Below are 12,437 nucleotides of genomic sequence, written 5' to 3'. Positions count from 1 at the left end.
AATTTTTTGGCATTTACCTTAGTGGGATAAGGTTGACTCTCTTGAATATTAGGTAGTAAAAATTCATTCTTAAATAGTAGTAATCAGGAATGTGGGAACTATAGATTTTATAAGGACACATTCAGCATGATCTTAACTCTGTTTACCTTCTTTTAAGCTGCTCAAAATTGTGCACATCATTTTGGAAATATCCTCTTGTTTTGTTGGAGTTAAAATAGCTCCTAATAGTACAGTTTGTTTTTCATCAGGTACTACTGTATTAAAACCCTTTTATTTGTGTGCCAGCTTCAGGCCTGGAGTTTAATGGGTAAAAGCACTTTCTGCTGCTCTTAATGCTTTAAAAATGCTGTTGCAAAACAAGACCATGGTTAATTTTCATCAGTAACCTATTTCTTCTGGAATTTAAAATATCTCTATGCCTCAGGAACAAAACACACTAACTTCAAACTTATCAGTAATTCAGACAGTCATTTTTAAATTGTGTATCTTGGTTTTATAAAGATGTTTATATTCAGAAATTTGATTTTTGTGAAATCATAAATCTCAGTAAAATAGTGAATTTATTTTCCTTCTAAGGGTGGGTTCTAGAAGATAAAACTAACTTCTGTAGGCATAAATAACCCAATGTAAGTAAACTGAAACTTTAAAATTCAGATTTTAATATATAATTCTTCTTACTTCTTAGAAACTTGGTTGGAAAAGAAATGGGGACACAACATTACAGAATTTCAGCAGCGATTTGATGGCATTTTGACTGAGGGAGAAGGTCCAAGACGGCTCAAGAACTTGTACTTTCTCTACTTAATAGAATTAAGGGCTTTATCTAAAGTGGTACCATTCTTCGAACGCCCAGATTTTCAACTCTTCACTGGAAATAAAGTTCACGACGCAGAAAACAAAATGCTACTTCTGGAAATACTTCATGAAATCAAGTAAATTACATATTACAACTTATACAACTTAGACATTAATAGAAGAGTGACAAGTGGTATCCAAAGTTCAATTCTTAAATGTTCAATTTAGAGAAAGGAAAAAACATTTTTTTTTTTTTAGATTTTATTTATTTATAGAGCGAGAGAGAGAGCACGAGTGGGGGAAAAGACAGAGGGAGAGGGAGAAGCAGATTCCCCACTGAGCAGGGAGCCAATGCAGGGCTCAATCCTGGGACCCAGAGATCATGACCTGAACTGAAGACAAGCACTGAACTGACTGAATCACCCAGGTGCCCCGAGAAAAGAAAATTATTAAAAAATAAATAGTTAAAAGCTAATTTTGCTTGTAGGTCTTTTAGAATTGAGTTTTGTTTTTGTTTAGACTTCAGTACTAAATGGCACAAGTTTTTAGTCTTAAGAGTCATTCTAGTAGTACTTGGTACCTGCATTATTTTCATACATGGTTGAATACATTGGATTTGGGGCCAAGCTTCTACTATTTTATGCAGTTGTTTTAGATTTAAGGATAAGACTTTGTTTTGGGGCAACAGAGTGTTGATTTTACTATATTTTCCACTCTTTCTATTATATTATTCATCACCAACCAGCAAAATGTTATCTTAGCGGGACTTCTAATATTTTATAATACCTGAAAATGAATCTTCTCTGTTTTAACATGTAGGTCATTTCCTTTGCATTTTGATGAGAATTCCTTTTTTGCTGGGGATAAAAAGGAAGCAAACAAACTGAAGGTAAATATTTCATACTTTTACTTAAGTTTTAGATTCAAACTCTTTTGCAGGTATGAATATAAACCCATGTTTTTATGGTTAACAATAAATCTTATTATATATTAGGAAATTAAAAGCCAGAGTCATAATCTTTCTTTTCCTCCAAAAAAGGAAGCCCAAAAGCAGGCCAACTTAAGATCTAGTTTATGTTGTGCTCAAAGTAATGACTGAACTCTGTCACTGCACACCTAACAGATGGCTTTCACATTGATGGTCTCATAAAAAATAGGTGTTATAAATGAAAGGAAATGGATCTAGAGCATGAATGGCAGTATTTGTCTTTTGTTGAGGAGAATTCTGAAAATGGTTTTGGATAAATTAAAGGATCCTCTTTAGAGGGAGAGGGTACAGTGTTTGTCATTCATCTTATTCAGTGGGATGGGAAGCCAGCAAAAGAAAACACACGATGCCCTACAAAATGGGGATTGGTATTTATCTTGTCTCTTAGTAGAGGTATAAGCTCATACAAGACCATCTTTGTGTATATTTGCATCAAAATCCTACAAATATAATAATAGAAAGACTCTTTAAATACTCAATATGAGCAAAACAGAATTCTTGTCATTAAAGGATGAGACTACCCTCAGTAGATTTCTAGTTTATTTGGGGACTCAAAATTTTATTACTATTCTGTTACAAAGCTATAGGTAAGTAAAGGCAGGGAGCTCTCAGGAGCACTGGGTTTGATCTGATTTCTTCAGAATATTTATCACAATATTCCTGTTTTATATTCTTAGTTTCTTTCTATAAGGAAAGAACGTGATTTTATGCAGTTTGTAAACAATGTTTCTTGGACTCATTTTCATTTTTTTTTTTTGCTGTTAAATAATAGTTATTTTTAATCTCCCATTTCCCTCCTACTGTAAGCATTTTTGCTAGAAATACATACTTCAGTGCTTATATAACCTTCCAGGCAGCTTCCAGGAACTTGGAAGTGAGGGGGAAGATACTGTAATAAGACTTGTTTTTTTCTACTATTTTCACTCTTTTCGTTATTTTTAGTACACTTGCTGGATTATTGGAAAGTGTTTTGGCATTAAAACTTTTTATATCGTGCAGATTAGAAATATTTCCCGTAATGTTTTAATTTTATCAAAACTCTGAAACACTCAGCTTTGATGTCCTATGGAGTTTAACAGATAATTTTTCTGAATTCTTTTATAATAAAGAAGTAAAAAAAAAAAAACAAGAAAACTTGTTAATATCAGAGATTTACTTTCTTTAAAAAAAGGTAGTTTATGGTGAACATTATGGCTTTTAGTTTTATTTATTTTTAAACTTTTACAAATTTTATTTTTATTTAAGTAATCACTATACTCAATGTGGGGCTCAAACTCATAACCCTGAGATCAAGAGTCACACGCTTTTCAGACTGAGCCAGCCAGGCTCTCCGAGTTTTATTTTTTTATAATTAACATAGATTGTTACACTAGTTTCAGATGTATCTGAAAAGATCTTGTTTTGCCTGCTTTATATAGTATCAATGTACGGTTAGAAATAGACAGTATGAAAGAACTATTTAGTGTTCAAGATAGAGTAGGACCTCACTTGAAGGCTTCTAAAACATACAAGTAATGGGTGAGAATTGTCAATTGGTGTCACTGAATGTAACTTACAGTATATAACCACAGCATGTTTGATCATTCTACCCACTGACTGTAACTTTAAGTGTTGACTTAATGGCTGCATACAGGGGATCCCTGGGTGGCACAGTGGTTTGGTGCCTGCCTTTGGCCCAGGGCGCGATCCTGGAGACCCGGTATCGAATCCCACATCGCGCTCCCGGTGCATGGAGCCTGCTTTTCCCTCTGCCTGTGCCTCTGCCTCTCTCTCTCTCTCTCTCTCTCTCTCTCTCTCTCTCTCTGTATGACTATCATAAATAAATAAATAAAATTTAAAAAAAAGCTGCATACATAAAACAAGGAGAATTTATAAAGTGACTTAGGTTCAGGTTACTTTAGGGTTCATATATTTTTGTAATCTAGGATAATTTAGGGATATATTTTGGTTATTGGACATTGATTATCTATGGAGGTCATAAATATTTTCTCCTGTTCTGATCTAGTAGATTACTAGCTTATTTTTGGGGTCTCAAATATTAAATTAACCTACACACAAGTACTTGGTTTAAATTTTGCAGTGTTATTTTGGCTATCATAAGCAACCATGCTTACTCTCTGTGATTGCCAGACAAAGATTTACTCAAGACTTGCCACATTCAAGGATTTGAATTAACAAACAGATCCAAATACTGAATTTAGACAATGTCTGCAAAAGCAAGCACAATCTTTTAAAACAGAGGTCTCCAACTTTTACATGAATGAGAGTCTAAAAGTCAAAAACTTTCAAGGCCTCTTCCTATGATACAGTATTTTTAGTATCTATTGATTGTGAAAATATAATTGCCAAAAGGCCACTATGCATTTAGTAATTCTTTTTAAGTAAAAGATGTGTTTTATTGATCATAACATTTATATTCATTTGGAAATTTATAGTGCATACATGTGACTTATTTATTCTGTCTGTATGTAATGCTTGTCTACATATGGATTTTTTAGGCACTTAATAATAACTATTAAATATTCCAAAGGTCAGCACCTCATAGGATGGGAACATCTACTTTAGAGTGATTTTACTAGGCTGTTATTGTTAAAAGTGTGGTTTTCCTTTTTTTAAAATTTAATTCCAGGTCGAAACACAAGTTTATTTTTTTAATTTTTAATTTTTAAAAATATTTATTTATTCATAAGAGACACAGAAAGGCAGACAGAGATATAGACAGAGGGAGAAGCAGGCTCCTTGCAGGGAGCCTGATGCAGGACTCGATCCCCAGACTTGGACCATGCCCTGAGCCAAAGGCAGATGCTCAACCGCTGAGCCACCCAGGCATCCCTTGAAATACAAGTTTAAAAGAATCCTTAAATCACCAAAATTTGCTTAGAGTAATATTACTGGATAAATATTTTTTAAAACTTGGTTTAAAATTCAAATTACCTCTTACTGAACTCAGTCCAAAAGATACAGAAACACAAGATGTATTGTTAACATATAATAATTAATATTAATAATTTGGGCTTTATATTAAATTAATACAAAATTTATATTAAAGATACAAAATCTGGGATCCTATTATTTAATTAATTTATTTTTGGGGGGATCCTATTTAAAATCTTTTATATAATACACCTGTTTCAGAGTCTTAAGCTGAATAAAGCATCTGGGAAGAACAATACCCAAAAGGAATTGAGGTCTACTTTGAATAGTGGGTACCAATCTTTGCTGGTTTATTCCCATTTTTTTTTTTTAGATCTTTGGTCCTGTTCTCTTATGATTGAGCCCAGTATGTGGTTTATCACATTAGAGAAAGAGAAAGAGAGAGAGAGAGAGAGAGAGAGAGAGAAAGAGAGAGAGAAATGCTACATGTTGCTCAAATTGTAGGCTGATTAGTATAATGGATTTTCATTCAGAAGTGTATGTCAGGGGCCACCTGGGTGGTTCAGTCAGATGTCCGACTTTTGACTGTTACGGTTTTGGCTCAGGTCATGACTTCAGGGTCATGGGATGGAGCCTGCATGGGGCTTCACTGTCAGTGCAGAGTCTGTTTGATATTCTCTCCCCTTCCCTTCTGCTCCTCCCCCTTCTGCTCTCTTCCTGCCCCTGCTTGCATGCTCTCTCTCAAATGAATGCCTGATTGAATGTCAAATTTCCTGCTTAGAATACTATACTGTAAGCTTGGGATTCCAATATAAGTCCAGGACAGAGGGAATAACTTAAAGGATCAATTAATAATTTCCATTGGAGTAAAAGAAGGATGTGTTCTTGACTTCTTTCTCTTTTACTTGTCCTTTAGGACATATACTACTTTTGGATGAGCTGGATTCATTTTGTCCAATTATAAACAACACAGTACCTTAGTGTTCATAGATATATACGTATGTATTAAAAGTATAAAAAGAACGATAAATACCAACTTCAGAATAATTGTAGAGGGTAGGATATAGGACTTTGGAGAGAGACATAGAGGGCTTCCATGGTACTTGTAATGCTTTCTTTCTAAAGATTGGTGAAGTGTACATGGATGTTCAGTATATTCTGCATATATGTATGTGGTAACATTAATTATGCATATATTTAAAAATGAAAATATTATAATAGAATATTAATAACCATAAGATATCTAATTGTTTTACCTAATTAATACCAGAAAGCAAGACTTTACTCTTATGAAGGCCTATTTTGAAATTTCTCCCCTCTTCTCTCCCTCTTTCTCTCTTTTCTTTTTTCTTCTTTTTTGGTAAATGATGCTCTCCTACCCCAGACCCCCTTCCTCTGATATTCACATGTAGTTAATGATCACATAAAACAGAACACCTCAGCTCAGTTACTTTTGTGTATATTTGCAGATAGTTCAGTTTTTGAGTCAGGCAGGTCCAGGGTCTAAGTTTGCTGTTTACTACATATGGGAATTTAGGCAACCTAACCTCTCTGAACCTTGTGTTTTTAATTCATTATAATAACATCTACTTTTGGATTTGTGGTGAAGATGAAATGAAATTGTATATGTAGATTCTGGTATGCAGGAAGTGCTCAATGAATGTGGACTTTAATTCTCTTCCTTTTTTTCCATACGCTCTAAGATCCCTTGCACAGTGCTAGGCACATAGAAGGCGCTCAGTAAATATTTAGTGTTTGACTATATGGTACATCTTAATAAAAATCTCATTAAATTGTTTTTAGGAGGACTTTCGACTGCATTTTAGAAATATTTCTAGAATCATGGATTGTGTTGGTTGTTTTAAATGTCGACTATGGGGAAAGCTTCAGGTAAGCAAATCTAGTTTGGTCTAATTTTTCATTTATTCTCTGCGCAAAGAATTTTCTTACTTTTCTTTTTTTTCTTATTTCTGTTACAGATTCAGGGTTTGGGTACTGCTCTGAAGATTTTGTTTTCTGAGAAACTGATAGCAAATATGCCAGAGAGTGGGCCCAGCTATGAATTCCATCTAACCCGACAAGAAATAGTATCATTATTTAATGCATTTGGAAGGTTAGTTTGAATGTACTGAAATTGTTTTTGTTAGCCAAGTAAGTCTAATGCAAGTCATATATTCTCAGATAAAACTGGGTAAGGAATATCCTATTTAGTGAAATTATCTCACTACAGAATTCTGTGATTTTATGAAATACTTTAAGTATGTATACACCCACAATCATTAGGTATTATTCTTTCATCTATTGATTTTTATAATTATGACTAATTACTGATTGGACTTCAATATTCATCTTGCTGAATTTGTATATTTTTTTCTAATTATTTAAAAGTAGTTTTTTGTGCTGCCCACATATTTTTTGAAGGTCCTGGAAAAATCATGTTGTTTAATATAAGCATACATATAAAATTCCTTTGCAAATTCACCGTTATATAAAAAAGGTTAATAATACTTTAAAAATAATGAATTTTTGAGGTGCCTGGGTGGCTCAGTTGTTTAGATGTCTGCCTTTGGCTCAGGTCATGATCCCAGGTTCTTGGGATCTAGCCCCTCATGGGGCTTCCTGCTCAGCGAGGGAGGGAGGGCCCACTTCTTCTGAATTTCTTTTTTTTTTTTTTAAAGATTTTATTTATTTATTCATAGAGACACAGCTAGAGAGAGAGGCAGAGACACAGGCAGAGGGAGAAGCAGGCACCACGTAGGGAGCCTGATGTGGGACTCGATCCCGGGTCTCCAGGATCACACCCTGGGCTGCAGGCGGCGCTAAACCACCGCGCCACCGGGGCTGGGAGGGCCCACTTCTCCCTCTGCCCTTTCCCCTGCTTGTGTGCACGCATGCTTGCTCTCTCTCTCCCTCCCTCCCCCTCTCTCAAATAAGTAAATAAAATCTTTAAAAAATCTAATTTTTTTTCATAAAAATGATTGGAAGATAAACTTGAAATAAGGAACTTACATTACAGAATTTAAGTGTAGATATATTTCTTTCTTGCCTACCATGTAAATAATGCAGAGATTTATACAAAGTAACATTTTCTAAGGACTACATTTCTTTGCTTTAAAAAAATTATGATATAATATTTTGGGTGTAAAATAATTGACCTTTAAAATTATTCTCTGGCACACAGAAACTTGACAGATAAAGTTGATTGAGAATTCTGCTAGTTTTTCATGGTGGAGAGTAGAACTAAAATACACTTAAAATAATGACAAACTTTTTATAAAAAGTAATAAAAATAATTTGGTCACACATTTACTATTTTTACTCTTTATAGTCCAAAAGCTTTTATTTTTTGTGTATTTACTAAATGTGGAATATTGATTAGTTTTCAATATTTGTATACTTATACATACTTAAAGATTTTGCTTATTTATGTATTTTAGAGTGAGAGCCTGCATGAGCAGGGGGAGGGGCAAAAGGAGAGGGAGAAAGAGTCTCAGGCAGACTCTTGCTAAGTGGGAGCCCTACTCACAGCTCATGACCTGAACCAAAATCAAGAATCATATGCTTATCTGCCTGAGCCACCAAGGTGCTTCAACTTATGCATATTTAAAGTACATATTTTAATGCCTATGTAGTTTATATTTGTGTACTTTAAGCATGTGACTATAATTGTGAAACCTTTAAATACCTATTATTTTGAGGCACCTGGGTAGCTCAGTCATTTAAGTGTTTGACTCTTGATTTCAGCTCAGATCTTGATCCTAGGTTCATGATTTTAAGCCCTGTGTTGGACTCCACAGTGGGTGTGGAGCCTACTTAAAGAAAGAAAAAAAAATGACCTAAGTATTTTAATTAAGTATTGAAGTAGATTTATATATATTTAGTATATATAAATTGAGTATTTATATATACTAAAGTATATATACTAAGTATTGAATAGATTTATATATATTTATGTAATTTCTAATTCTGCATTTTAGAATTTTTTTAAAAAGAGATTTATTTATTTGAAAGAGTGAGGGGGAGAGCATGAGCAGGGGGGAGGAGCAGAGGTTGAGAAAAAAGCTGACTCCCCTCTGAGCAGGGAGCCTGACTCTACTTGGAGCTTGACCCTGGTACTCTGGGATCATGACCAGAGCCAAAGGCAGATGCCAAACTGATTGAGCCATCCAGGCACCCCTGTATTTTAAAGCTTTAATACTAAGTTTTGAATACTTAAAAATAACTAATTTCAGGGCAGTATTATCTTGGTTTTACAATGTCAAATTAAGAACTCAAGTACATCAAAATTGACTAAATGGTTTATGCATCTTTAAATTTATTGAAATAAATTACATGAAAATTTTCTGTGCTCTAAAAACGTAGTGTTGAATAACAAAAGGTATCTAAAATATCTTCTGAGAGAAATGTTTTTTTTGGTTACAGAATTTCCACAAGTGTGAAAGAATTAGAAAACTTCAGGAATTTGTTACAAAATATTCATTGAAGAAAACGGAAAACAAGTTGAAATATGCCTGTTTCTGGACTATGAAGGCCAAAGAGTGGAATTTCATTCAAAGGCATAAGAGCAATGACATTCTTAAGCCAAACATTTTATATAAAGCTTCTTTTATAAAAGAATTATATTGTTTTAAGTAAACAATTTTTTTTAATTGTGTTAAGTCTATGTATAATATTATTGTGAGTAAAAGTAATGTTTTGATGATGTGATATAAATTTTAAATTTTAATATTGAATAAAATCAGGATTATCAAATTCATATATGTTAAAACTAAGTAAATGTAATTCTCTCAAGAATTTTTTGTGAGAAGATGTAATATAAATAAATCTATGGTTAGTGTATTGAGCGTTTAATAGGAAAATGCTAAGGAGGCTCATGAATAATCCATAATTATCAATCTGAAAGTTTTCAATACATTTATGGTTGCCAGATTTAGTAAATAAAAATACATAATGCCCAGTTAAATTTAAATTTGAATGAATATTTTTTTTGTTTTTTTTTACATTTTTTTATTTGAATTCAATTTGTCAACATATAGTATAACACCCAGTACTCATCATATCAAATTGAATAATTTTTTTACTATAAGTATGTTGCATGCAATATTTGGGACATACTTATACCAGAAATTGTCTCTTACTTAAAATTCAAATTTAACTGGGAGTCCTGTGTTTTATCTGGCAACCTAAAAGTACACTGGTATGAAATAAATGACTTTGAGAAATTTATATTGCTATTTAGATTGGCTTGTTTCAGTGTGTAGAAAGATACAATAACAACTCAAAGACGGGATTTCTAAACGTCGTGAAAGGTTAAATAGATTTATATATTTATTCTCATACTTTACCTAATGCTGAATAAAATTTGGGGAAAAATTTATTTTTATATAATTTTAAATTTACAGAAAAGTTTCCAGGATAGTAGAAAGAACTCTTCATTCAGATTCACTAATTGTTCACATTTGCTTTACCTTTCATTCTCTCTCTCTCTATACACACACACACACACACACACACACACACACGTGTTTATTATTTTTTCCTAAATCATTTGAAAGTCAGTTCCAGGTATCGTGCCCTTTGAACCTTAGATACTTTAGTGTGTGATACTGGATTATTTTTTAAAAATGATTTCCTCTGGAAAAAAAAAAAGGAACTATATAATACTGTCAGCCTTAGAATAAGGAATCATTTTGAGTTCTGGTGTAAATAAAGTCCTTTTTGAGTTTGTTGTCCTTTATAATGCTTGATCTGTATAGTCATAGGGCATAGAATTTTTGTGTTTCATACATGAGGTTCATTTCCTTTTTTCTCCTTAAAAATAAACTAATTTTTGGAGGTTTTCATTAGTGGAAGTTCAATGATAAAAATATTTGAAAGGGTTTAAGAATTTTGATCAAATGGTAATTGTGAAAGAAATGATAAAAAATCTATACTTCAAAATGATGTGCCCTCTATCCATTTGAGTGGGTGTACCATGTTGAGATGTTGCATTATTAATAAAGCAGGGTTTATTTATATAATAGGTTAGAAATATCACCTTATACTGCTGTATACTTTTTCTTTTCTATGTCCCTAAAATCCGGTATAGTGCCAAGTACAGAGTAAGCACATGGTGGGTATCCAATAAATATTTGTTGAATGAATGTATTAATATATATTCAGTATCTCTTAAATGAATAACTCCAGAGCTATTTTTAACAGAATGTGTCATATTTTCTCTCTCCTCCCCTCATTTGGATAAGGCAGGAAAAGAAAGACCATTACCTACTAATTAAGTCAATATTCTTGGAGACTCAAGGGACTATGATGTAAGCACCATGTGTAAACGTTTAGAGGACATTTGTAGTACTCTGAACGTGTGGTGGAAGGGTTTTCGTGGCAATTTTGTCTGTATGCTTCTCTAACTCTCAGGTAATGCCCTCACCCTTTTTTTAAGTCAATCTTTTTGAAAGAATATTCCTATCATCATTTTGTCACCTCCCACTTGCTCCTTAACCAGAAATCTTGCTCTTGGCTCTGTAGTTCCTAACAATTTCTTCTTTTGAAGTAAAAAATTCCAATTCTAAATTCATAGTTCACAAGCCATTTCTTGACTTTTTTTTTTTTTTTCCTGCATTTGATATTGTTTGGCAGCCCCTTCTTTAAAAATCTTTTTTCCCCCCTGGGTTCGTTATATGTCATTCCTGGGCTCCTGATGCATCCTTTTTTAGCCTCTTTTCGTTTATGCCTTAAATGCTATTCCTTAGACTTTTGATTCTTGTTCTAGATCACCACCACTTCTCACTCTTGGGTAATTCCAATTCAATGATATAGAAGTCCTTATCTTCTTTTTTTTTTTTTTTTTTTTTAGAAGTCCTTATCATTAGTCTGTATTTCTCAATCTGTTTACCACGTCTTTACTGTTGTCCCACAGATACCTGTGTGTCTTAACCCTTTTCCCCCTAGATCTGTTTTTATGCCTGTGTTGCTTACTCTGGTTAATTTCAGAGCCATCATCTAAATTCTCTAGGCTCACTCCTCTTTGTCCTTCCCTAACCAGTCAGTGTGTAAGCGCTGTGGAGTTGATCTCCCTATCTTGAATGCTTTACTGTCCTTCCTTTTCTTTGCTCTTAATCTAGAAAACTACACTAACCTGCCTCCCTGATTCCAGCCTGTCTCCTCTCCTGCACCCCACGATGCTGCCACAGCAGACTTTGTAGAAGCACTTCAACAAGGTCCACTGATGTGTGTCTCCCAGCCCTGTCCCCAGCCCTCATGCTTTGATAAAACACTGAATTCTTCAGATATGCCGGGGTCAGGTTGCCACACATGGGTGCATGCTGCTCTCTCTGCATCATGTGCTCCCAGCCATCCTTCCTTACCTGGAATGTTTCCATTTCTCCTTGCAGGCCAGCATCAAGGTGGCCTCTGTGAAATCTCCCTTGTTCCACCCAAGGAGTACCCTCTAATCTCCTCTTTAATGTCACCACTGTAATTACAGCCTACCTCTATTGTGTCACATATTGTACTGTATTTTCTTTTAAACCTCCTTTATTAGAATGTGAGCTCCTTAAGGGCAGGAAAAGGAACTTGATCCATTTTTGCATCTCCATAGCATAATTTTTGGCAGATGAACACTTAATAAATGTTTGTTGAATAAACTGCTTTTCAAATGACAAATTTATTGCATTAGAGATCAGACCTTCACTCCAAATATTCCTTACAAAAAGAATTAATAGACTCCCAAGGATTTGTGGACTTCCAGGAGAGGTCAGTAAAGCTCCTTCTGAAATTGCATTCA

The 12,437-nt window shown here is 33.9% G+C and overlaps 1 protein-coding gene across 2 annotated transcripts in view; it reads left to right on the top strand.

The window, feature by feature from the left end:
• The window catches only part of ERO1A (endoplasmic reticulum oxidoreductase 1 alpha), a 52,588-nt gene extending 40,291 nt beyond the window's left edge, over positions 1-12,297 (top strand). For both annotated transcript variants that reach the window (XM_049113172.1, XM_025442932.3), the window contains 5 exons: positions 686-932; positions 1,615-1,684; positions 6,461-6,547; positions 6,637-6,770; positions 9,080-12,297. In XM_049113172.1, coding sequence (XP_048969129.1) covers positions 686-932; positions 1,615-1,684; positions 6,461-6,547; positions 6,637-6,770; positions 9,080-9,140 — 599 coding nt within the window. In that variant the 3' untranslated portion in view covers positions 9,141-12,297. The remainder of the gene's footprint in view (positions 1-685; positions 933-1,614; positions 1,685-6,460; positions 6,548-6,636; positions 6,771-9,079) is intronic.
• Positions 12,298-12,437: the final 140 nt, after the last annotated feature.

Source organism: Canis lupus, chromosome 8 (genome assembly GCF_003254725.2).
Source record: "Canis lupus dingo isolate Sandy chromosome 8, ASM325472v2, whole genome shotgun sequence".
Classification (NCBI taxonomy): Eukaryota; Metazoa; Chordata; class Mammalia; order Carnivora; family Canidae; genus Canis; species Canis lupus.
This window is presented reverse-complemented; position numbering and strand designations above follow the sequence as displayed.